Source organism: Denticeps clupeoides, chromosome 11, assembly GCF_900700375.1.
Source record: "Denticeps clupeoides chromosome 11, fDenClu1.1, whole genome shotgun sequence".
NCBI classification, from domain to species: domain Eukaryota; kingdom Metazoa; phylum Chordata; class Actinopteri; order Clupeiformes; family Denticipitidae; genus Denticeps; species Denticeps clupeoides.
Window position 1 is genome coordinate 15736828 of NC_041717.1, and position 26468 is coordinate 15763295.

General features: G+C 42.3%; 3 protein-coding genes across 5 annotated transcripts; 2 read left to right on the forward strand and 1 right to left on the reverse strand.

The window, feature by feature from the left end:
• The first annotated feature begins 1003 nt into the window (after positions 1 to 1003).
• On the forward strand, positions 1004 to 7767 carry unc45b (unc-45 myosin chaperone B). The gene is made up of 20 exons (XM_028995442.1): positions 1004 to 1561; positions 2299 to 2460; positions 2540 to 2576; positions 2664 to 2839; positions 2918 to 3007; positions 3082 to 3249; positions 3346 to 3511; positions 3771 to 3941; positions 4090 to 4261; positions 4369 to 4669; positions 4777 to 4871; positions 4956 to 5097; positions 5193 to 5333; positions 5421 to 5548; positions 5642 to 5708; positions 5797 to 5910; positions 5992 to 6107; positions 6180 to 6297; positions 6412 to 6567; positions 6790 to 7767. The coding sequence occupies exons 1-20, from the start codon at positions 1448 to 1450 to the stop codon at positions 7048 to 7050; spliced, it is 2895 nt and encodes a 964-aa protein (XP_028851275.1). The 5' UTR covers positions 1004 to 1447; the 3' UTR covers positions 7051 to 7767.
• A 252-nt stretch (positions 7768 to 8019) lies between these two features.
• Positions 8020 to 18149, forward strand: kif2a (kinesin family member 2a). 2 transcript variants are annotated; one of them, XM_028996900.1, is made up of 21 exons: positions 8020 to 8223; positions 9566 to 9660; positions 9839 to 9964; positions 10043 to 10097; positions 10173 to 10301; positions 11645 to 11745; positions 12088 to 12183; positions 12317 to 12371; positions 12448 to 12610; positions 12719 to 12809; positions 13064 to 13127; positions 13218 to 13309; positions 13400 to 13542; positions 13772 to 13976; positions 14506 to 14616; positions 14721 to 14788; positions 15088 to 15171; positions 15755 to 15905; positions 16597 to 16698; positions 16989 to 17124; positions 17201 to 18149. In XM_028996900.1, the coding sequence occupies exons 1-21, from the start codon at positions 8163 to 8165 to the stop codon at positions 17284 to 17286; spliced, it is 2214 nt and encodes a 737-aa protein (XP_028852733.1). In that variant the 5' UTR covers positions 8020 to 8162; the 3' UTR covers positions 17287 to 18149. The 2 variants fall into 2 exon arrangements, with proteins under 2 accessions (XP_028852733.1, XP_028852734.1); XM_028996901.1 differs by lacking the exon at positions 15088 to 15171 and having other exon boundaries at positions 17201 to 18139.
• Positions 18150 to 18356: 207 nt separating this feature from the next.
• On the reverse strand, positions 18357 to 26154 carry LOC114799333 (mesoderm induction early response protein 3-like). 2 transcript variants are annotated; one of them, XM_028995885.1, is made up of 13 exons: positions 26054 to 26154; positions 25507 to 25531; positions 25243 to 25388; positions 24882 to 24998; positions 24663 to 24786; positions 24380 to 24450; positions 23377 to 23449; positions 22754 to 22887; positions 22446 to 22527; positions 22260 to 22351; positions 22035 to 22162; positions 21799 to 21950; positions 18357 to 21471 (listed from the first exon to the last, which is right to left on the reverse strand). In XM_028995885.1, exons 1-13 carry the CDS (start codon positions 26060 to 26062, stop codon positions 21038 to 21040), a joined length of 1587 nt encoding a protein of 528 aa, XP_028851718.1. In that variant the 5' UTR covers positions 26063 to 26154; the 3' UTR covers positions 18357 to 21037. The 2 variants fall into 2 exon arrangements, with proteins under 2 accessions (XP_028851718.1, XP_028851717.1); XM_028995884.1 differs by having other exon boundaries at positions 22260 to 22354.
• Between the last annotated feature and the right edge of the window lie 314 nt (positions 26155 to 26468).

Consider the following 26468-nt stretch of genomic DNA (forward strand, 5'->3'; position numbering starts at 1 on the left):
ACCACCATAACTACAACATGCATCACATTTACGTTTAACATATACATTACAGAGAAACATAAATAAGTGCTGTGTTAAAATAAATTCCCCAACAACATTAGCCTAGTAGCCTAGTGGGTAACACACTCGCCTATGAACCAAAAGACCCAGGTTCGAATCCCACTTACTACCATTGTGTCCCTGAGCAAGACACTTAACCCTAAGTTGCTCCAGGGGGACTGTCCCTGTAACTACTGATTGTAAGTCGCTCTGGATAAGGGCGTCTGATAAATGCTGTAAATGTAAATGTAAAATGTAAATTCCCTCACATAGACAGTGCATAGGCACATGGCTTTTTAATGCTTTTTGGAATGTTTAAATGGTTTATTCTGTTTGGTATTTTTCTCTCAGTGCCGCCAGAGTGTGTGTGTGTGTGTGTGTATGTATGTGTGTACTTATGCATGTATTACATTACTTTATATATTAATGTATTGCTTGAGAAACACAAATATATATATATATATATATATACACACACACACACACATACACACAACAACATTTTGTGTGTGTGTGTGTGAGTGAGTGAGTGTATATATATATACTGGCCAAGTGTGTAACACACACAGGAAATTTGGTTACAAACTTTTGTGTTTCTTAAGCAATACATTAATATATAATGTAAATGTACAAAACAATGTACAATTATGATGTTACAAACAATAATGCAATACACAGATCACAGACCATGTATAGTTATTCAAAACAACAACAAAAAACATGGAATGCAGTTTGGTGGCCTTGTGTGTAAATACGCTAGTGTGGATTAAGTTGTTGTTGAGCTTTAATGAATGAATAAGTGAGTGTACAGTTTGTCTGATACAGAATTGTAAATGACGAGCAGGATGTAATAATGAAAAAACATTATTACAATGTTGCACTTCTTGATGGCGCTTAGTGACAATTAATGTCACTTCTTAATGTTACTGCAAACAAGCAAATCATCTGTGGGAAATCAAATAGTTTTGAGTTCCCAGGTTTCATCAATCATTCCCTGAAGTTCCAACAGCACTAGAACGTCAGAGAACGTGTCTCTTTAAAACGTTCAGGAACATTCTCATTCTAGAAACTACGGGACCAGTCTCTGTACGTTCAGCTGTTGTGGGCGCCACCTCCTCCTGCCCCCACCCACATCAGACATTTGCTCCTGAGATGTCAGCTGTCAACCTTTTTCCTTAAATAGACCATATCAGAGTCAGTCCATTTAACTGTTGGTGGGGGGAGATAAAGGTTTGTATTTACGTATCAAAAGCCATAAAAGGTTCTGTAAACGAATGATATCTACAGAGCACAATAAATCTCCTGCTATTTGGAATATGTGTTAAAATTGCACCACTGATGGGATCCAGCTTTGAACTGGCCTAATGGCTGAATGCAGTGGACCCCTCGACACTGATTGTTTCCCGATATGTGGCAGAGAGATATAAATATAACCCACATGGTGATCCACCACGCTGAGAAAGAAAGTGGAAACCTGACGAGAAGGAGCAGAGCTGAATTTTACTACCGCCTCGACTTTAAGGTACGCAAGGTTTCGATCCCGTCTTTTTAAATAGAGTCTTCATAGACCAACAGGACACCACTGCGTTTGGGGGGTAGATGGAAGGACATTGCTTATGTGGAGGTGCTGTCCATTCTGTGGTGTCCATTAGCTGAAAGGCTCCATAGGGTAGCAACCTTTTGCCCAAATAAGGCATGAAGGAAGAGCACTTAAAGTTAGTGATAACATGTGCTGGGCCATTTGCTTGAGGTACTTTGGTTGAGGCAGTGTGCACAATGGTAAGATCTGACTTTTTTTTGTTCAACTAATAATCTTTATTTGATTAGTGCTGTACAGTCCCATTCATTGCCTTTGTCCACACAGTTGTCAATGTAAATGCAGTCAGTTTTGGATTGTATGGGTGTTTTTATGTTTCAGTTTGCAACAGCATTATTTTCTTGTTAGAATTGTTATAACTTGCCAGATATTATGTTGCATACTACAGTTGGTAGTTTTTATACAGTAGTTGGTTGAGTACTGTATGTTTTTCAGAATTCTAGATCAGACATTTAACATTAACCAAGTAGTGACTTTAAACAATGTGTTATTTTATGCATTGTTTTTATTAATACATTATACATAGAAAATCTATAGTCTAGTAACATGTAAAATCATGCAGAATGGATGTAATAATCTGAAACGTGTCATTGCAAGCTGTTGCAGTTTGAATTGAATAAGACACGGAACATGCTGTGTGTAATGCGCGCCATGTTTTCTAGATGGGAGATGCAGTCCAGCTGAAGGAGGAGGGAAATAAGCATTTCCAGGCAGGTCAGATCGACAATGCTATCGACTGCTACACAAAAGCCATCAAGTCGTGCAAAGACAAGAGCGTGTTGGCTGTGATCTTTAGAAATCGCTCAGCCTGCTACCTGAAGAAAGTAAGACTTCCGGCCCACATACGCAGAGCAATGCAGATTTACAGTTTTGGATAATTTACCTTTTCCATACTTTACCTAGGAAAACTACAATAATGCAGCCTCAGATGCTTCGAGAGGTAAGAGCACATTTAAATGCAGATTTTGTATAAATCATTATTTTGCAGGACTACCATAATTTAATTGGTTCCCTCGATCATTGACAGCTATTGACATAGATGCTAAAGACATCAAAGCTCTGTACAGACGATGCCAAGCACTGGAGAAGCTGGGCAAGCTGGACATGGCCTTCAAGGACGTGCAAAGGTGTGCCACCCTGGAGCCCAAGAACAAAACTTTCCTGGAGACGTTGAGGAGACTCGGAGCAGACATTCAGCAAAAAGTCCGTTTCCTTTGGACTGCTCAGTTTTAAGACAGAATTGTATTCCACTGTCTTGATGACCCCCCTTTATGTCCACAGTTAAAGACCACCTTCTCCACAGACTCCAGAGTCCAAAACATGTTTGACATTCTTCTGAGTGAAGAACTTGACAGTGACAAAAAAGAAAAGGTGTGCAGAAATATATCATCATCTGACAGTGAAATGCTGCCAGTACTGATCTCTCTTTGCCTGATTCCTCACAGGCAGCAAACAACCTGATTGTTCTGGCCAGGGAAGACGCAGGAGCTGAGAGAATCTTCCAGAACAACGGCGTGCCTCTGCTGCTGCAGCTGATTGAAACGGGAAAGCCTGAGATGGTTCTGGCAGCCGTCAGGACCCTCTCAGGAATGTGCACCGGGCACAAAGCCCGGGTAAGTGACCACAATGGGCCAGTAATGCACGGTGTTGTGCATGTGGGTGTCCGTCAAAGAGACTCAATATTTGAATGATGCGCGTGTGGTTTTCAGGCCACTGCTATCGTCCATCTTGTGGGCATCGACAAGCTCTGCAGCATCATGGGAGTGGACACCGAAGAGATTGTCCTGGCCACCGGCAATCTATTCCAGTGTGTATACGATGCCCTGACTGGAGCCGATAAGCGGGATTATGGAAAGGAGGAGGCCCTTGTGATGGGTAAGATGGGCACAATTCTTGAACATGTTCAGTATACTAAAAATCTCCAGATTGCATAGATCTTAATGTCTGCCAAATTCCTGCCAAATCGGTTGCTATACAAATGCAAGATGTTTTTTCATAAGAAACTGAGCTGCAAATATTTTTTTCATATATTAACATTATTGATGTTTATAACAGTAAGTTCAAATTCATGAGGGAACATTTTTTAAATAAAAAAAAAGTTACACCTTTACCTAAATGTCCGTTTTGATTTCAGACTCTACCAGGGACCTGAAGGCTATCTTGATGGCTTTGCTGAGCGTACTGAACAGTAAGAAGGTGTCAGGGCATGGAAGAGACCAAGCTCTCAACCTGCTGAATAAGAATGTGCCACGCAAAGACAAAAAAAATCAGGACCACTCAAAGACACTATTCACCATCGACAACGGTAACTAAGTGAGCTGTTGTGTGTGTGTTTTCTTCTAATAATGGTTAATTCAGGCATCCGAGTTGTATTATAACAACCCATTAATATACTGAGGAATAGAAGCTTTCAATTTACAACTGAAGCTCACATTATTTGGTGGTGTCTTTAGGTCTGAAGAAGATTTTGAAGGTGTGTGGTCAGATTCCTGACCTCCCAGATCAGCTGCCATTGACAGAAAACACACAGCTCATTGCCAGCGTTCTCCTCAATAAGCTGTATGATGACCTGCGGTGTGATCCAGAGAGAGACAACTTCAGAGACATCTGTGATGAATACATCAAGTCAGTCATTTCTAAACTTCTCCCTCACGTACATTGGTTACTGACCACAATCCGATGTATCTATTGATGCAGTCTTCTTAACCTGTTTACACGTATCTCCTCCACAGGGGCTCATTTGACCCCAATGACATGGACAAGAACATCCACGCCATCAATACTCTCTCAGGCTTGCTCCAGGGTCCATTCGATGTCGGGAACGCTCTGGTCGGCAAACAGGGTGTGATGGAGATGATCGTGGCCCTGTGTGGCTCGGAGCGTGAAATCGATCAGCTGGTGGCAATAGAGGCCATCATCCATGCGTCAACCAAGATGAGCCGTGCCTCCTTCATGATCACCAATGGCGTCTCTCTGCTCAAGGACATCTATAAGAAGACCAAGAATGACAAGATTAAGATCCGGGCGCTGGTTGTAAGTAGGATGCCCGGAGGAAATGGGGGCCACATAGGTTAACATGATTTAGGATGATTGATTGGTTATTAATGAGCATTCTATTTAACATTCATTGTATTCTCTAGGGTCTGTGCAAGCTTGGCTCTGCTGGAGGTGATGACTACAGCATGAGACAGTTTGCAGAGGGATCTACTGAGAAACTGGCCAAGCAGTGCAGAAAGTAAATCTACAAAATGACCTAGCTTTAGACTTTTCAGTTCCTGTCATGAGGTCAAACTAAAATCAAGACTTTTGTGACCTTCAGATGGCTGTGCAATCCTTCCATTGATGCACGTACAAGGAAGTGGGCCGTGGAAGGTCTGGCCTACCTCACAAATGATGCAGATGTGAAAGATGACTTTGTGGAGGACGAAGCTGCCATGAGAGCAATGTTTGAGCTGGCCAAGGTACATTCTCAACCAGATAAGCACAGGGTTGCGATTGGTTTTCATGAATCTAGTCATCAATGCTGACCGTGCTCTGTTTTGCTGTCTGTGAACAGTCTCCAGACAAGACAATTCTTTATGCAGTGGCCTGTATTCTGGTCAACTGCACCAACAGCTACGAAAAAAAGGAGATCATACCAGAGATGGTTCAGCTGGCCAAGTTCTCCAAACAGCACGTCCCAGAACAGCACCCCAAGGTAGGGCATTTTTACTTGCTGCAATGTATAAACCTAACCTAAAACCTATTTCATGCATGGATGTAAAACTTTGAATGTCTAATTTAGGACAAGAAAGACTTCATAGAGAGGAGAGTGAAAAGGCTGCTCAAAGGTGGTGTCATTTCAGCTCTGGCTGTGATGGTAAACGCAGACAGCACCCTTCTGACAGATCAAACCAAAGAGATGCTCTCCAGGTTTAAACTTTTACCCTTGTTAATTCACTTTACCACTTTGACCTTATTAAGCTGTGGGGTTTTAACAGCATGAACCTCTTTTTCCCTATTCAGAGTCTTCCTTGCCTTGTCTGAGGATCCCAAAGATCGCGGTACTATTGTTGCTCAAGGAGGAGGAAAGGCATGTTTGCCTTGCCTGAACACACAAATATCATTATTTTTTATTGCTATATGATAATATTGATAACAACAAATTTTTTCCCCACTAGGCACTAATTCCATTGTCTTTGGAGGGAACCGAAAAAGGAAAAGCTAAAGCCAGCCACGCTTTGGCCAAAATAGCTGCTATTTCGAATCCCGAGATTGCTTTTCCGGGAGAGAGGGTGAGGCCATGCCCGCTGTTGACTGAACAGATTTTGTTGCGTGTATTATAAAAGCTCATGCCGTGTGCATGATTTTAACAGATCTATGAAGTCGTGCGACCCCTGGTCAACTTGCTGCAGTCAGACAAAGAAGGAATTGAGAACTACGAAGCCCTCAGGGGCTTGACAAACCTGTCGGCTCTGAGTGAAAAACTGAGGTGACTCATCAGCAATATGTGCAAAAATATTTTTATTCAGAAAAATTTGCATTATGTATTTGTCTACATCAGGGTCAAGATCATCAAGGAGAAATCACTTCCTGAGATTGAGAACTACATGTTTGAGGAAAATGACCAAATCAGACAAGCAGCAACTGAGTGCATGTGCAATTTGGTCGTTTGCAAAGATGTAAGGAAAAGACGGATCAGAATTCTGTAAATATTTCTGTAAATATCCAAACTTGCCGAAAGCACGCGGGCATTGGGAAAGAACAAACTCATAATTAATAGATTTGCTCCCTAGGTTCAGGAGAGGTACATGGAGGATGGCAACGACAAGCTAAAACTTCTGGTGCTGCTCTGCAGTGAGGATGACGAGAAATTGCAGATCGCAGCCGCCGGCGGCCTGGCAATGCTCACAGCAGCGCAGAAAAAACTCTGCACCAAGGTCACGCTGGTGGTAAGCGACTCTCCTCCATTTGGGCTGAGAGTTATAGCTAGATAGCTAGATTTGTGGATCTGTCATTGCTTTTGAAAGCTTTTGTGCCTTCCAGTGCTTCAATTTACATCTGCTAAGTGAACTTAAATGGCTTTTAGCCACGTTCATTGACCTCTAGGCTATTAGCATGCTAACTGTCTACACATAAAAAAAAAATTGATCATCAATTTGAATTGCCTTTAGACGGTGCAGTGGCTGGAGATTCTGCAGAGGCTGTGTCTCCATGACAACCCAAACATCCAGCACAGGGGCATTGTGATTGCCTACAACATGATGTGCGCTGGCGAAGAGCTGGCGAAGAAGCTGATTGAGAGCGAGCTGCTGGAAATCCTCTCTGTTGTCGCCAAGCTGGAGGATCAGCCGAGGAAGCAGCCAGCCATTGACGCAGCTCGCACCTGCCTCTCCAAGGCGCTGGACCTCGGACTCATCAAGCCTTTCTCGTAATGACCATGGGCTGGAGAAAAGCATATCTGCTGTCTTTAAATCTTTTTTTTTTATTGCTATTTATTCGTAACAGCTACATATTGTTAGTTTTCGTTTTATTTAATCTGTTTTGAGTAAAGTTTTTTTGACAAAACATTTTTTTGTAGTTGTGATCCAGAATGTTGCCAACGTAGTGTTCTAATATTTTGCTAGCAAGCAAAAAGTGACTATTTTCAATTTTATCCCAAACGTGTAGACGTGAGAAACAATTTATTACAGCATGAAGAGCAGACATCTACAAATATTCTTCTGAAGGGAAACATTTTTTTTAACTTTCCTTGTGGCCTAGCGGTTAAGGAAACAGCCTCATAATCAGAAGGTTTCTGGTTCAAATGCATGATCCACCAAGGTTTCACTGAGCAAAGCACACACGTCCCCACACATGCCTTTCACGGCTGCACACTGCTCACCAAGGGCGATGGTTAAAAGCAGAGGATACATTTTGTTGTGTCACTGTGTACTGTGCTGCAGTGATTCACAATGACAAATCACTTTCACTATCATCAAAATGACCGAGCTGTTTTGTAAGCATTTATTGTTTTTTTTGTTTTTTTTAATGAACAGCATGTATTTCATGAATAAGATGCTTCGGTGTAGCTTCTTTGAACTTTGTGAGACAGACAATAACAAAAGTGAACGAAGCAGCCAACACACGTTCCACATTGCAGTCAGAAAACCATCCCCACAATCTTAGTGTTCGAGTCTTTGAAGAGCATAAACTATTAAATATTTTTTATAACCTTTTGACCTTCACGTTTGCCTTCAGTTTTGTACTACACCGTTAAATAAAAACACGCTTGGTAAACTCGTGAGTCGAGTCCTGATCGTGACGGTCTGGGTGACGTCACTCGCTGACACGCGCACGCCAATGATCCTTGGCGATGACGCGCGGGTTCAGGGTGAACGTGTCGCGCATGCGCACTTTACAGGCCCGCGCCGCTCGCTGCTGCCGGCTTTATGCGGTGGCCAAACAAGTGTGCCCGGTCCAATTTATAAACGCAGTCTGGATATATATGTATATATTTTTTTTATTTTAAACTGTTTCTTTAGCTCTCGTGTGTCGCCCCAGGAACATGGCGACACATTTCGGAAAGATTGCCGTAGGCATTTACGTGGAGATTAAACGGAGCGACGGTGAGTCGAACTTTAAAAGTGTTCATTTAGCTGATTTAGCCGGTGGGGGCTTGCGCCGTCGGAGTTTCGGCAGCACCCGCCGGGCTAAGCCCCGCGCCCGGGGAATGTGTCAACAGAGCAACCGCTTCGCTCCGAGCAACATGGCCGTGTTTGTTTGGTCTCGTTCGGCTGAGCGATCTGACACCGGACCTACGTCAATTAAGCTAACGGTTGCTTCGGCGGCTATCAGCGACTCGTGCTAATGGCCAAAATAGCATAGCTGTTAGCGGAGCTAGCCGGAGGGTAAACACGGGAGTTCGGTCTGTTTTGTCATGCGTGTCACGGGAGTGGCGTGTGACCGGTTATCTATAGATACTCCGAATGTTCGTAAACGCTTAATATCTGCAAATGATGATCTTGTCTCACATGTTCACGTTCCCTTCTGGTGTTCCAATCACAATGCTTCTCGTGTCATTCGGTGCACTCAACTGGCGACAATCCAGTTAAATATTCTAACTTTTTGGGAAAAGTTGAAAGTAATCTATGAAAACCTCCAGGTCGCTCGGACATTGCCATTTGTACAAGCTGAACACGTATGCAGGTGTAAACATTCGACATTAGTCGTAACTTGAAAAGCAGTATTTAGATGCAAGGTGCAGGGGTCATGACGTCCGATCACCATGGCAACAGAACTCCTGACCCAAATCTTGGACGGACTGTACATATTGTTTGAAAATACATGACATTTTAATGTGTTTTTGTGATATATACCACATTTCCCATGTATCATCCCTTTTTTTCCCGCTGGACCACTCCTGAAGAGAACTTTTGAAATCTTTGTCTGGCCTATTTACCCATTGATTCGCTGTTGAAAACATATTTATCTAAAATAAAAGAGTGCACATTTTACCATTCCGGTCCATCATAGGCCATTATTTTGTATAATAAACAAAGATGAATAAAGCTTTTGGGTGTTGTGCTTATATTGTGTGCTAGTTCCTCCTCCCTGTTTTTTTTTTTTTCTAGAAATGAGAATGACATCACAGCCTTAACTCATGAAATTTTCATGCCATGTTTGTCTCCGGTCGGTGCTTTTGTGACCCAGGGTAATACAGCAGGATTATGTTCCTGCAGTAGAGATGAATCCAGCCTATAAATAATGGACAGATTTTCTCCCATTGTTGGGTGGGAATTATGTTATGCAATATTTCCCTAAGAAACAAATACACTGACTGTTCTGTTTGTAAGAACCTGTTTTAGCTTGCTTATATTGAACCCATGTAACTCGTGAGAAACACAACTGTGCAGTAAAGTCCAACCCTTGTGTTAATGGCTGCTGTGCACTTTGCTGTTTTTGTTTCAGGACGAATACACCAAGCCATGGTGACTTCATTAAACGAGGATAACGAAAGTGTAACCGTGGAATGGATAGAAAATGGAGACACAAAAGGAAAGGAGGTAATGCTGCCAGCCTGTGATCTTCAGCATTAAATATTAGGAACAGAACCTCTTTACGTCAGGCCATCATATAAAAAATGCATTCTGTAGAGATTGGCAGTGGCTCTTCATTAAAACAGTCCTTGGGTGTCCTCAGTAACAAAACCTCAGTGTTCCTTCACTTTGTTTTTTCGGGCAGATCGACCTGGAGTGTATTTTCTCTCTCAATCCCGACATGGCTATGGAGGAGGAAGTCATCTCCTTAAGCCCCGTGACCCCTCCACCCACCACACCCACCACTGTGAAGGTCAACAAAATACCAAAGGTCAGTTTCTGGTGTGAAGCACAAAGAATAAAGCTTCCTTTTGTCAATGTTCCTTACGTCTTTTTTTTTTTTTTTAAGAACCGAAAGACAATTGCTCCTGGCAGGAATGAGGTTCCGTCTAGAGACAACAGAGGTGTGTTGACTCTTACTTAACCCCTTTTACTTTGTTCCACTGGCTTTTTGACCAGCTTCTGTGTTCTGCTTGAAGTGGGATCCACTCGTGGAAGACCTGCACAGCAGACGGAGTCTGCCCCACCTCCACCCCCACAACAGTCCACCCCTCCCTCCCAGAGCCAGACGCAGAGCCAGATGCAGAGCCAGGCACAGCAGCAGAATGGTAATGCCCACTGCACATGCACCACATTTAATGATAATGTGTTTACAATAATAATAGACATTGCAGGAACTGTTACGTTTATATCTGACGAGATTATTACTCTCCAGATCTTTCTAGCCTTATATGAAGTCACGTTGCCCTGCCCCAACCTAACAGGGAATTAGACCAGATTAATCTGTCTGCTTTCAATTTGGTTGAACCCTGTACTGCTGTACCCTGCATCTCAACAGATTCAGCTAGATCTTTCATCTAGTCTTTCATCCTACTTATTGTAGTGATAATACTGTGTTGACCTGAACATAAAAAGCCCCCTTTTCTCCAAATAGAATCTTTAGGGTAAACAATTTATTGTTTTTACCCAGACAGTTCTTGTCATTTTATCTGAAATGCAAACAAAATTGATTTAATCATTACATTTAATTGCAGGATCACTTAAAACACCAATAAAAAAAATTGCTATCATCTGTCATCAATGATACCAGTTTTTCAGGCGTACATATGGGCTAGTAAAGTCAGTCCCTAAAGAAATTCATGATTAACATTAATTCAGCCAATCCATGCTAATTATTTGCTTTTTGTTGTGCAAAATAAAACACCACTTTTTTCAATTTTGACCAATCAAAATCCGTTTCACTTCCGTGTTAAAAATACATGCATGAAAGCTGCTCATTTACCCTCAGATATTTCAGCCAAGGAAAAAAATTTACCCTGATAGTGGGGGTAAACTATTTTGTACCGCATGCATTTCAAAACCCCCTTTGAATAAACAATATTAAATGGCATAATTTTAATGTTTTATTTATGTATTAATTCAAAACAAATATAAGATGATTTGCGGCTTTCACATACTTCAGCAGTTTAACAGCAATTTTCCCCTGAATAAAAACACAACAACCTTTGTTGCAAATTTTCACTAAAGTTTCTGCAACTTCAGGCAATTTAGATCACATCAATCACAAAAGTTTATCGCAAAATCCTACAGAGGGACTGTATAGTATTTCCTTTTAATATGTTTGTACTTATAAGATCCGGTTGCTTACTACTGAAGAATTATAATGAGAAATAATTTTGTTATAGACCTGTGTCCCTGATTTGTGTGTTTTACTGTTCAGACTTGAGGCACCGTTGAGCCTCTCTGTTGACCCCCTGCTGAGCCTTCCCTCTTTAATAAAGCCCTTTTTGAGCTGCGCAGGGCAGCCTGTTGGCATCGGCGGCTGCCAGCTGCTTCTAAACACCCACTGTTGTCAGCTGGTATCTGCCTGCAGAGGGAACTCAGCCCTTTCAGTGGGATCACGTGTCCTGTGCTGCCTTTGCGCTTTTCATCATTTTCTCCCTGCCCATAGCGAGGAGGAAGTCGAACTGTGTGAAGGAAGTTGAGAAACTGCAGGAGAAGAGGGAGAGGCGGCGGCTACAGCAGCAGGAGCTGAGAGAGAAGAAGGCCCAGGTTCGAATCCTCGTCACCGACCCATATCTGCTGCCTTTCCACTACTGGCCACCTTTGGAATACAACTGTATACTTGCTTTTTGTTCATACTTTTGTCTCTTCACTGAATGGAGCAGTGTTTTGCACTAGAATATCATATAATTTGTTATTAAAACCTATAAACTCAAATTGGTCTTTCACAAATTTAAACTGAAACAAGACTCACATTGTCAGCTGACGTCCTCCATTTACACCCTCTCTGCTTGCACAGTTTGGAACAAGATACAGAACGATCACATCTTAGAGGCTCCAGTGTAGTGTGCATGACAGGTGTATTGGTCTCTCTCCCCCTTTGTTCTGTAGGAGGTCGACACCACAGTTCCTAACTATGAAATATTACAAATGATCAGAGACTTCAGAGCAAGTCTGGACTACAGACCCCTGACCACTGCTGATTTGGTGAGTGTTTAAATATCTGCTCCTTTCATAAGCAAACCCGCTTCAGCCTGACCAAGTTACTTTTGAAATTATTGTTTTGAATCGTATGCCAATGGCTAGTGACCATTGTATTGTGTCATTTCTGTGTTCTCAGATAGAAGAGCATCGGATATGTGTATGTGTACGGAAACGGCCTTTAAATAAAAAAGGTACCAGTTGAAACAATTGTGAACCATGGGATTTGTGTCGCGTGTCCTATATTAAAATCAGTTTTCCATTTTCCAGAACTTACAGTGAAAGATCTCGATGTCATCACTATTCCAAGCAAAGATGTTGTGATGGTCCATGAACCAAAACAAAAAGTGGACCTGACTCGGTTCCTGGAGAACCAGACATTCCGTTTTGATTATGCATTTGATGAATCTGCTACAAATGAAATGGTTTACAGGTAAATAAATAAGCAACAATAATATCTGAGTTTTAGTATTGCTGTTGCTTAAACACTATCAGTGGATTCCGTGGTGAGTTTAATGTTAATTGCTGCTGTTTTTTGTAGGTTTACTGCCAGACCCTTGGTGGAGACCATTTTTGAGAGAGGAATGGCAACCTGTTTTGCTTATGGGCAAACAGGAAGTGGTAAAACCCATGTAAGTCAGTCAGGTATACTGTACATGCCTAATTACATTTTTTTTAAACATCACTGTAACTAGCTGTGACTAGTAACTGTTTAAACAAGGATGCAGTAACATGACAGGAAGTCTAACGACTTCCCCAGAATATTAATATTTTATCATTAGATTGTTGTTGTTGTTGTTGTTGTTATTATACTTTACATTTTTCAGCATGCCCCATCGTGATTGTCAGTGACTCTTTTTTTTTATTATTATTTTTATAACTTTAGACCATGGGGGGGGACTTCTCTGGAAAGAACCAGGACTGCTCTAAGGGAATCTACGCATTAGCTGGTAAGTGGATTACTGGATCACTCTGTTGTGTTAGGTGCTAAATGAATTGTCGTGTTAGGAACCCAATTGTCACTTCTCTGTTCTGTGCAGCTCGGGACGTTTTTCTTATGTTAAAAAAACCCAACTACAAGAAGCTGGAGCTTCAGGTGTATGCAACTTTCTTTGAGATCTACAGTGGAAAGGCGAGTTGTTCTGGACAGTTTGGATAAGAAAACATGTGACTTGCAGCTGTTAGAATGAATATCAGAATGGCCGTTTGGTGGCTGTTTCAGGTGTTTGACCTGCTGAACCGCAAGGCAAAGCTGCGGGTGCTGGAGGACGGCAAGCAGCAGGTGCAGGTGGTGGGCCTTCAGGAGAAAGAGGTGCGCTGCACAGAAGACGTCCTCAAACTCATCGAAGTCGGAAACAGCTGCAGGTAAGAAAATCCTGATGGCAGGATATTCTTTTTTCCCTCTTCTTAATAGTTTTATTTCTCAGAGTCAAGATCATTCAATTTAAGGCAGCGTTGAGCATTTTAAGTTTTGACTCTCCTCTGGAGTTAAATTTTGAATTCTGTGTAGCCAAAATCAAATAATGTGTTTTATAAAAAATATGGTTGGAGCTTTAGAGTTGTCTGCCTTGGCTTTTGTTGTTCTCTCCTCTAGGACATCGGGTCAAACGTCAGCCAATGCTCACTCGTCACGAAGCCACGCAGTCTTCCAGATTATTCTGCGGAGGAAGGCCAAGATGCATGGCAAGTTCTCCCTCATTGACTTGGCCGGCAACGAGCGTGGCGCAGACACCTCCAGTGCTGATCGGCAGACTCGTCTGGAGGGAGCTGAGATCAACAAAAGTCTCCTGGCATTAAAGGTACCAGGCTGAACATATGAGATACTAGAGATCAATCAATAAATCAACGTTATAAATACCCAGATAAATAGATCGCCGTAAAATGAGAGGTGAAGTCAATAGCAATGTTGACTGTTACAATGGTACCTAACAGTGGCTGTGGTATGTTAAATTAACACTTCGTCCTTCAGACTGATTGGGAAGGAAAACCGGTGAACTGGTGACCATGTTATGGGTAGCCAAGGCTCATTGATCTATGTTATTGTCTTAACCAATGGAAGAGCTACTGCAGCTCAAAAGGTGTGACTCAGCACCTCACGGAGCACTTACAATGGCCATGTCAGCATTACAACTGTTCCATGGGCCAATGGAAGATCCGGCGTTGATGGACTAGTGGACTTTAATGAGTTCATTTTATGGCTGATTGGTGTATATTCAATGGGCTCAATCTCTGATTTAACTAAATGTCATTATAAACTATATGTTTAGTTTTCAAAAATGTTCCATTACAAGACAATGTTATAAATACGTACCTGTTCTTTTTGAATAGGAGTGTATAAGGGCCCTGGGGCGCAACAAGCCACACACACCCTTCCGAGCCAGCAAACTCACACAGGTCCTCAGAGACTCGTTTATTGGGGAGAATTCCAGAACATGCATGGTGAGTTCCCGCTCCCACGTTGCCCTAGCGGGTAAGGAAGCGGACTCGTAGACGAGTACAAAGCAAGGTACACATTTCATATCACAATGACTTTCACTTTACAGATTGCGACCATCTCCCCTGGCATGGCATCTTGTGAAAACACACTGAACACTTTGCGATACGCCAACAGGTGAGGCCTGACTTTTAGAGACAAGGATGCCAGTGTTGTCTTGGTATAATAACAGGTCACATGCGTTATCAGAGTTATTGTGTCGGGAATTAATAGCTGGAAAAGCAATACCACCGTGGAAGTGGTGTAGTTATGTGTGGGCTGTGTATTGTATTATGACCGCTTCAGTCTTTAATGGATTGCTTCTGCTATTATGACACCAAATGACAGTTTCTATGACCAAATACCTTGATTGAAGAGAAACCTTTTATTTCTCTCCCCTCTCCTTCCTCTCGTCTCCTCTCTGGGCGTCTCATCAGAGTGAAGGAGTTTGGGATTTGTCCCTCCGACATCCCCTTTGCACAGGGGGGAGGAAATCCCTCTGAGCTCTCTCCCACCCATGAGTATGATGCTTCTTTAGATTTAATGTCCCTTTTTTTTTCCCCTCCTCCCTTCATCAGCCTTTAAAAAAAAAGCTGCCCTCGCGCACCATCAGAATGGTGACTTGGCATTTTGTGTTTTGTATTTTTTACTTTTTTTAAAACCACATTACCACCTCTTGGTCACTGTGAGCTATCTAATCAATTATGTTTCACATTTCATTGTTTGCTTTATAATCCCAAGGCACATCATCTTTCCCCAGCCATTCTTAACACCAACAGTTGTTTTTATGCCACCGTCAACAGCCATGGAAGGACTGTTACTGTCATACAATAAAGATGTATTCAGATACTAAAGGGCTTTTATTATAAAGCTTTTTAGTGTAACCCTCTGGCCTACATCTGATTTATGTGTTACAAAAATATAGGTCAATAATCTGCACTATTGTACTGCATATGAGACATCATTTGAATAAATACCATGATATATTCAGAAATGTTCATTTGAAATTAAAACCAAAACCAAAAGTGAAGCTATTGGCTGTCCATGGTGCCATTACAGTGAGGGTAGCTGGTGGCAGGTGGATGATTGCGTCTCTCTTTTCAGAGTTAAAGAGCTCATAGTGGACCCTAACGCTGTGGTGGAGAGCAACCGACCCAACATCCATGCGGTCGGTCAGCTGGACCCAATGGATGAGGATTGGGACATTCCCGACTCCCCCCAGAGAGACGATCTCAAGCTGCTGTGTCAGCAGAATGTAAGGAAATACATTCTGTATTCCAAATTATGGTGTGTTTTAGTAATAATAATGAACAAATAATGTTTCCTTTCCTGATGTTTATCATTTAAACCACATCTCTGAATAGTCACACATTAAACAGCATGAAAATGTTTTAGTATTTAATCCGGTAAACTAAATGAATGCCATTCAGCGGCAACCAATCGTTATTTCTCACTCATAGAATAGCCAAATAACCCGCAACAAACCTGACTCAATAGTCAACTTGTTTGTTGAATGCCTGGAGCTAACTCCACACTTGACTTTTAACCTTCCCATAATTCAGTTTGGTGCCATTTAAAGTGGGTGATGCCCTCCTCAGCCATCTTTTTTTTTTCTTCAAAATCATTCTGGATGTGTTAGAACTTGTCATGAATTTCTGCAAGAAATTTTCTTTTTAGCCATATTTTGTCATCCATACACTTTGTACTCCCTGCTTTAAAATCCTCCTACATCAATATTTTTTCTTCATTTTTTTCATAAATCACTTAATCAACTTCAGCCCTTTTCAAAAACGATCAAACATTTTAGGATTTTAACCCATTAAATGTGAGATTAATCATTTGAATCTCTGATTTTTATTTAAAAAAACGTGCTACCTCTAACTTAGTCCTAAAAATTTTCAATCTTGCCTCATGTCTTTTCAAATGGGGCTGTTCGCTTCCTCTAGGAAGAGGAAGTTTCTCCTCAGCTCTTCACCTTCCATGAGGTGGTATCCCAGGTGGTAGACATGGAAGACCAAGTCCTAGAGCATCACAGGGCCGTCTTTGAGGTGAGAAACATCTCAATGTTTCCTTTATTTGGAGATAATTCTGGATGTGTTAGAGCTTGTTGTGAATTTCTACAAGAAATCTTCTTTTTAGCCATATTTTTGAAATGTTAGTCTTATCTCATCCATACCCTTTGTTACTCCCTTTATGCACAAATTCTGCTTTAAAAATCTCCTACATCAATATTTTTGTCTTAATTCTTTTCATAAATCACTTAATTAACTTCACCCCTTTTCAAAATGATCAAACTTCTCTTTTAAACATGAGTCTTTGCTTTTGTTGTCCTGAGCAGGAGTCAATACGGTGGCTTGAGGAAGACAAGGTTCTTCTGGATATGACAGATGAAGTAGACTACGATGTGGACCAATTTTCTTCTCAGCTGGAGCATAGTCTGGACCAAAGGATTGAGATCCTTATTGAGCTGAGAGGTAACAGAGTACAGATTTTAAATGAGTGTCTGAAATTGTAATATTTATTATAATTGTTTTGGTTTTTTTTTAACAGATAAAGTGAGGTCATTCCGTTCTGCTCTCCAGGAAGAGGAACAAGCTAGTAAACAAATAAACCCCAAAAGACCCAGAGCTCTGTAGGCTGAACAGGATCAGTTCTGCAACACGGATCATGCTAGACAATTTAGTACCAAACTCGGGAGCTATGAGTTTGTGTTACACAACCAAAAAAGATATTTCCCTGCAGTGTTTCCCTCCATTCAAACGGGGGCAGAATCCTGGCGAAGTGAAGAACTATAAAGGTCTGAAAGGTCTCATGTTTGGAAGATGAAAGTGTTTGTTTACTTTGTTCATTTTAGTTGTTTTTTTTATTTGTTCTTTTTTTATTATGTCATTTCTGATTTTCTTCAGTCTAATCATGTTTTTAGGTTTTACCAAACTTTAGCTGAATAAAACATTGTTAGAAAGTACATGACATTGCAAACAGGGTCCTTGTCAAATGAACGTTGTTTTGTAGTTTGTTGTTTAATGGGCGGGTGGCAGTGATGCACGTTGTTGAAGGGAAATGTTCAGTTTGTAGTAATAAGCACCTTTCTCTCTTCAATTATTTGTCTTTGTAACTTTTTTTTTTTGTGCCATATGTTTGATGTGGCAGAACATTTCTCACCACTTGTAGTGTTGATCAGACATCACACGACTTAATCCTATTTGTAAAAATAAATCAAATTTTCGTTAATAAAATTTAACAAAGATATTGTGAACGAAGGCCGCTTGGCTCATGGTTTTAGTGGTTCCTCAAAATAATGGTGGCTAAATAAAGGACGATTTCACATGATCTCTGGGCCTTTGCTAACACATATATTTCAGAACAGTAATTTCTAAATATTTACAGTAGAATGTTGGGATGATAGTAGCAGAATTTTGATAAATATTTTCACTGCAGCATAACCAACAAGTGTTCTTAGGTTAAAAAATTTGCATGTGTTTTATCCACTTCTTTTGATGATGCAGCTCTAGTAAAAAAAGTTTCCCAAACCTGATATGTGGTTGAGCTGATTATCTAATGATCTAAATCAACAACAGACACTGATAGGTTTCTGTTTCTGTGGTGTAGAAAGCTTGGCACCAGTAACATGTGATCATGTCATCAGGTTTCCAGAGGTTTATTTCTGGCTTTGTGCAACAAGTACAACAGAAAATACTAAATAACATTTACAAAAAAAATCATTATTTATTGAAATGATAAAAGAATTTTGTTTTTAAATATATTGTCTATATTTGTGAATATACATGTATAGTATTTGTTTGTTTTATTAACAAAAAATATACATAAACAGAACCCTGGAAAATAGGTCTGTTCACTGTGCCATAAACAGGCCTGTCTTTCCTCACTTTTTGATCAGTTAAGACACACTTTAAAACATTTTCAACTCGATCCACTAATTCAATGCTGCACAAAAAATTCCCTCATCTCAGTTTTCTACAAAACCTAAGCAGCTTTTAAAAAATGGAACACACCCCATAACAAAGACTTTTGATGAGGGCAGCAGAGGCCTGAATACAACATGTGCCAACATACAACATGGCGTAATTTGCGCTGGGACGCGTGAAAAACTGCTAATGAATTATTTTTTCTCTGCTTCCTGTGTGTAGAAGTGTAGAAAACCAGGAAAAGGAGCTAAAAACAGTTAACATCTGTACATATCTACAAATTATTGCCTTGTCACAGTACGCAGGCCGGCATGCTTCCATCATAGCCGCCTAATGCTGGTGGTGGGTGTCTCTAATAATTACCATCACTGGGGGTGTTTTTTGTAACTCTTTGTGTGCATATACTTGTAAATATTTGGGGTGTTTTCTGTATTTTTGTGTGATTTATGACAAGTTGTAGGATTAATTTTTATATTGTTTGCTGAGGTTCCATGCCTGTACTAGGCCTTTCCGGAGCAAACAACGAGCGGCCCTGCTAGATGCAGTAGGCCTCAGTCACTTAAACGGTTGTCTTTATTCTTGTGGGTTTAAAAAATAATAATAATAATAATAATCTCACTTTTAAATGTTGACATTGATTTTTGGGAATTTTGGGGGGGGGAAACTGAAGAAGAAGAAAAAAAGGAAAATATTGTGTCCTTTTCTTGTGATGTACAGTCGTGGCCAAAAGTTTTGAGAATGACACAAATACTGCTTTTCACAAAGTTTGCTGCTTCTGTTTTTATTGTGGAAATTTGCATATTCTCCAGAATGTTATGACGAGTGATCAGATAAACTGCAAAGTCCCTATTTGCCATGAAAATGAACTTAATGCCCCCCCCCAAAACACATTTCCACTGCATTTCAGCCCTGCCACATAAGGACCTGCTGACATTAATTCAGTGATCCTCTCACTAACACAAGTGTGTGTTGAGGAGCACAAGGCTGGATATCATTCTGTCATGCCGAGTTAGAATAGCAGACTGGATGCTTTAAAAGGAGGGTGATGCTTGAAATCATTGTTCTTCCTCTGTTAACCATGGTTACCTGCAAGGAAACACGTGCAGTTGCATAAAAAGTTCTTCACAGGCAAGGATATTGCACCAATCAAAACCTACAATGAGAGAGGTTCAGGTGTTGTGAAGAAGGCTTCAGGGTGCCCAGCAAGCACCAGGACTGTCTGCTGGACAAAAAAACCCCACAAATTCTGACAAACTTCAGTCCGGATTTGGTCCAGAAATTGATTGACAGCACGCCAGAGTGGATTGCAGAGGTCTTGGGTAAAAAAAAAAATAGCGACTTTGAAAAACTTTATGTAATTGTCAATAAAAAATACTTGTAATTATACTTGTCAGAAACAACTGACAAAAAGATCTAAAAACACTGAAGCAGCAAACTTTGTGAAAACCAGTATTTGTGTCAATCTCAAAACTTTGGCCATGACTGTAGTAAGACATGTAGTACATATAATGGAGTAAATTCTGTCTTAAGACACCTTGACAAAGTCACATGAGGTCACACTTTCAGGTTATTCTAGTAGACATTCAAAAGGTCAGGTGCCCCTAAAACCCATGGTACGAAACGTCCATCTCAAATGCACAGGTAAAAGAAAATGGTAAAAAGTGGTCCCCCACACCACAACACTATGGGCCTTATAATACTGCCATAATACTGTTTCAAGATCTACTGGCTGAGCACCGTATTCAGAATATGAAATGAAGAAGAGGTTTGAGTAGATGCGACCTGCTTAAGGCTGTACCGTGTCCTTGCACCTGAAAATCTGCCATCGGAGGTTCTCTCCAAGCCCGCAGAACACAGCTTTATAGTCTGTGGCGGGCAGTTAAGGGCAGATGGCATGGAAAACAATTCAGCCGGGGAAAGCGGATGGCGCATGGAATGGGGTGTTCCCACACTGAAATCCACGACGGAGCAACGCGATGAGGTAGCTGGTTATTTGCTCCTGGAAGCTGTTTTTTTTTCTGGACGTCTCCTTCAGAATCTGAATGGAGGAACCCCCTTTTCCCCATTTGAAACATGAAACGACTTTGCTGAGTTTGGGGGAAAAAAAAAAAAAAAAAAAAAAGCTACACCAACCAAATATCAAAAGTCTGTAAACACTGGCATTGCAAAAACGTAATTATAAATAATGCAGAATCTCTTCTGAGTGGAACGATGAGAAAAGACCACCGTTGTCAACTTCAGCATTCGGGGTGCCACCGGGGGTCCCACTAGAAGCAGACGATGGAAGGGGAGTATCTGAGTCCCAGTAAATTATAGTTCTATATAAACTCTTGATAAAGTCAAGATCTTTAGTTCTATACAGTAAATACATCACTGATGTCATATTATAAAACAAAAAGTATTCTGAATATAGTTTTTAATGTCTGAAGAGTCTTATGTACACATTTGTCTTTGTGAGGGGTCAGTCCAGCTGCACCGCTGTGTGTTGGTGGTGCCATGGATGGGACCCCATGAAGCCGCTCGGCTCGCTGGGGGCCAAGCTGCCGAAGTCCGTGACTGAGACGGCCATTTTGGCACCTGTGATCCGGTGAGTGCAGTGACCCTCGAGGTCCACGTCTAAATTGGCCACAGAGACGTCACCGATGTAGGGCTCCGGGAGAGTCCTCTTCATCCTCTTATCCAGCCACTCGCAGTCCGTCCCCCCGCAAGCGCCGGACAGGCAGAAGCCACCTTCTAGGACACCCGGACGCCCCGCGTCCCCACCGGGACTGAAGCCCGGAGGGTGGTCAGGGCTGGTGGCGCCTCGGTGCGTGTTCTCCAGGGGCAGGAAGTTACAGGAGTCCAGGCAGGTTCCATCGGCTGCACTGTAGACGGACGCCATGGTGCTGCTCAGGACTACAAGTGTTTTGAGAGAAAATAAAAGAAAAAAATCATATTTTGGCAATTTTACACCACTTTTCTGTACTTTTTCTGAATTGCGAAGCTTTTGTTAACTGAACGTGTTTTTTTTTTTTTTTTTTTTCCACTTCTTGCACTGAATACTTTGTAACTAAAAACTTGTAATGTGCTGTAATGCTTGAGCTAAGGCTTGGTACAGCCGTTGGCATAAGTTGTTTATTAATATGCATAAATTGGTAAGGGGCCTAACGAACAAAACCGCAGAGCTGATCGCAAGCATGTTTTATGCATCGACGTGACTCTGTGTGAGATTTGGGTGCCGACCTGTGAGGTCACTGGCGGTGATGGAGTTGAGGATGCCCAACTGCTGCCCGGCGCTGGCATCGGTCCTGGAGCCTCCTGCACCGCTGCACCCCGAGGACGAGCCGTCGGTCCCGAGCGTCTCTGCGCCGTCCACCAACCGGTCCATCAGCTCGCTGAGGAGACCAGGCGGGATTTGCGAGAGTAAAAGGCCGGTTCACGCCTAAGCCACACCTCACAGTGACCCGCGGCGGACTCACATCACTCCGGGGCGGCAGCCGTACTTCCTTTTACCCGAGCGCCTCTGCTGAGCGAGGTGATCGAAGCGCTCCGACTTCTTCCACATGTAGTAAAAAGCCACGCACTCCGCCACGCTCCGCGTTCTCACCTGCAGGGCAGAGAGGAAAGCCAGGTCACACACACACACACACACACACACACACACACACACACACACACACACACAGCCGACCGGCGCCACCCACTTTGTGCTTCTGTATGAGGTGGAAGTTCTTCTCGTACGTTCGCAGGGCGTGCTCGAAGTCCCTGCACTCTTCTTCGGACCACGGTGGAGACCCTTCTGACGACGACAGCAACACCAGCCATTTCCATTAACCAACTTCTCAATTACCAACACAAAATAATGTCGTGGTAAAAAGAACCGGAAGTACCTTTGGATGATCTGATATTATTATTGTAGCGCTCAAGTGCTTCGCGCGTGTTGTAGTTACACTTCACCAGCTCATACAGAGCCTGCAAAATGGGCACGAGACAAACATTAGTTTTATAGCTTCTATAACGCCGTCTGGCAAAGGGCTTCATTCTAATTGGATGGTTGGTGTGCAATAACGGTTACAGACGCGCTCAATTAAACGCAATAAATGAACGGCCGAGTCGCGACATAGCAACACAGTGAGGGTCAGTAACTTAACGGAAGCGAGCGAGATGGTAGCCGGTTTAGACGGGCGGAGAGGCGTACCTGTTCATTGTCTCGCACGTGGGTCCGCGTCTCGCCACTTTCTCGGCGCGACGCCACTTCACAGAGAAAGTCTTCCACCGCACTTTGTGACAGGTGACCAGGACTCCACAGCAGCTGGTCCTCCACCTCGGCCGCTGCAAGACGGACAAACCTTAGTGCTGAAAATTCATCGTTTAAGGAAGTGTGAGAGCACGTGCACAACTAGATTGCAAAAGGCCCACGCTCATGTCGGACGGGCCGTAGGCCGCTTTTATTTTGCTTGCATAAAGCGGAAACACTGGAAGTCCGTATAGAGCCAGAAAAAAAAAAAAAACTACTAAACTAAAAATACTACACAGACCAGGTAAGGTGAGGTTAGGTGAGCAATGGAGAAATAGTGGAGACCCGCGTTTGACTGGCAGATGAGCTGATTTGATGGCTACATTAATGACATACAGAATGTAGACTGCATTAGTTGAAACTTTTAAAACCAAAGCCCCATTTATTGTTTTTTCTTAATGGGAGCATAATTTTTATCCTAACAAGGTGACATCATATTCAGTCAAAAAAGGAAGATTGCCACAACAGCGATATACAGGATATAAAAGGAAACGAAATGTAACGTCATTATCTCACCAACTCACCCATCTCCTCATCGCCATATGAGCAGAGGCCAGTAGGAACGTCAGCTTGGTACTGTGAGCCAACCATAATCTCCTGCAGACAAAAAAATAGAAGGGTGAATCAAGATCTGGTCCTCAGACGCCACAACAGGACAATGAATTACAAGCAGGTTTTAAGTAAAATTGCCAATTACCGTGAATTCCGGCATATAAAATGCTACACACGCTTTGAGAACTGCGGATTTTACAACAATGCGGCTAATTTATGGATTTTTACAGGCTAATTAGCTTCCTGTCGCTGACATATTTAACCACGTCATATCAGACTAATGGAATTACCGCACATCACAGTGGATCGATGAAACTTTTTCGGAAAAACTCACTCACGCTTATTCGTGCACAGACCCTCATCGTGAAAAAAAGACACGAAGAAATACACATGATGCGACTTTCAAGTTAAAAGTCTGGCTGTCGAAGAAGGAAATAAAGCTGCTGCACGTAAGCTGGAGTGCACAGGAGGACGGTGGCGAAACTGATCAATGACTTTTGCTTTTCCTGTGTTTTTCCTGTGAAAGTGTGTGACGAAATAGCTGTAAACCTTCAGGCCGTTCAATTCCAGCTCCATTACTGTTAAAAGCACTGTTCTGGAAAAAAACATAGTTGTCAATATTACTATCATTTATTTAATAATAAAAAAAAAAAAAAAAAAAAAAACTTTCCTGTAACATCTTGCTCCATTCATCTCTCATGTTTCAACAGGGACTGTGTGGCATATAGGCAAGAGCGTCTTGTTTATGTACATTTTCTTTTTTTTAAATTAAGAATCAGTACGTGCGACCTATATATAGGTGCACTCTATAGTCCAGAATTTACAGTAATGGTGAAAAGTGCAAAAGCAGCATTAGTCTAAGAGAAATTAAATTACTTACATTGCCTACTTATTCATGAACAAGCCACATTAAGGAAAAATTATGAGCCCATCTTCAGTTCTCGGGATCTGTCAACAGCAAAAATGTTCACACACCTTTCTAGTGTCCTCTTCAGGGTCATCCTCCTCTCCCTCAGAGTCCCTTTCGCCATCACAAGCAGAGGTGGCTAGAAGCACAGACCACCAGGGATTAATTTAGAACACTCGACTATTTCAAGAGTACTACATTTAAAAGGACATTTCTACACATTGTACTAATTACTCAAGCGGCATATTTATATACAGGAGGCAATGACATCTTTTTAATGCTCGGTGGTGGCAGGTTCAGGCAACCAACCAATTCTGCCATAACTGGGCTGAAATAGTCTGATCAACTCACATCTGGGTTTGTTGGGGAAGAATTCTGTAGTTTCGTGGGAGGTGACCGAGGGGGTCAGATCATCGGCGGAAGACTGGGTTTCCTCTTCATATTCCCCAGACAGGAGATCTTTCGCTATTTCCTCCTGTGCATCGAAAACGTTGCTTTTTTTTTTTTTAGAAATGAACATGGCTGTTATTATATTAAACTTTCCCCACAGGAGGAACTAAAACCACTCACCTTATCTAGTGTCATGTCGGGCAGCTCATCGGCGAGCTCGCCTGAGGAACTGTCCATGCTGGATGCCGCTGCGTATCGATACATCACCAGCAACTCCTCCAGCGGCATACTGCCCTCCTGTTAAAAACCCCGGCGTCACATGAGACACATTTTACATTTACAGCATTTACCAGACGCCCTTATCCAGAGGGACTTACAATCAGTATTACAGGGACAGTTCCCCTGGAGAAACTCAGGGTTAAGTGTCTTGCTTAGGGACACAATGATAGTAAGTGGGATTTGAACCTGGGTCTTCTGGTTCATAGGCGAGTGTGTTACCCACTAGGTGACTACCACCCACACCAAATGGGGGCCGTCGTACCTTCTCCAAATCCTCGATTTCGGCACTGACGTTCCTCTTGCACTCCAACATTTCTTCCTCCTCCAACGTCTTCTCGTCGTCGAAATCGTGGACCAGCATCTCCGCAGTCGGGTCAAAATCGTGGTCCTCGGAGGACAAAGAACCAACTGCACAACACACAGGTTCTAGGTCAAGCTAAACAGGGGGAACAGACACTGGGCAACAAAAAACCTTAAAACAAAGTTACATTTATTCTGCAATAATAATGAATAAAAAAACACATACCTGGACTGGAGCTGCCAACAGGAGCCTGTAACACAAAACGTGTTTTTTTTTTTTTTATCACACTTTAACAGCAAATTTAAAAACTGAGGAAGCTTGACTGACGTCAGATGGATATACATGTAGAAGAAGGGATGCTAATCCACAAATCCGGTGCAAATGAAACGCCTTGTTGCCCGTATTTTGGTTCGAAGAAGCGCGATATGGGCGATGGGCGATAATAAACATAGCCGCCGGACAACGCGACCTGCGGACGGTGGCGGGGTTCGGGATCCGTGCTGCATGCGTCACTCCGGCGAAATGTCGCCGGGCATCAACTGCCACCTTCATATTATTTCATTTTTCACACACAAACAAACTTGCACGTTAAAGACGCGGAGGCCCCTGCGGCTCTCTTTTGGGATAAAACACCCCGGGACGCCGATTTAAACCCGTTCCGACACGCCGGACATCACGCGTGAGGCGCTTATTTAAAGAGAAGCTGCCGACGACCGAGGCTTCGTATTTACGTTTTCAAATCTGGCCCCTTGTCCCCAGCTTCCCCTCTTACCTCCGCCATATTGGTGCCTTTGCGCTGATTGGCTCTTCTCGCCGAGGACCCGGATGGGCCGCGGCGGCGGCTTCAAAATTGTGGCGCGTCGTCGCTGGCTGGCGTATCACGACGAGAGCCGTCTCGAAACCTTAAATATGTTAGAATCGTATGGCTAAAACGTAAAAAAAAATTATTATGAAAAGAAGTTGAAACTGTGTAGAAACGATGCTTCGCTTTTTTGTCTCTATACATTTTAGAACCCCATTTTCTTACCCCATTATTTGGAACAACCTCTTTAGCAAAGCACCGTCCCCACACACTGCTCACCAAGCGTGATGAGTTAAAAGCAGAGGACACTGTGCTGTGCTGCAGTGTTTCACAATGGCAGTCACTTCACCTTCACTTTCATTTGCAAGAGGGGAAGGTGGGGGTG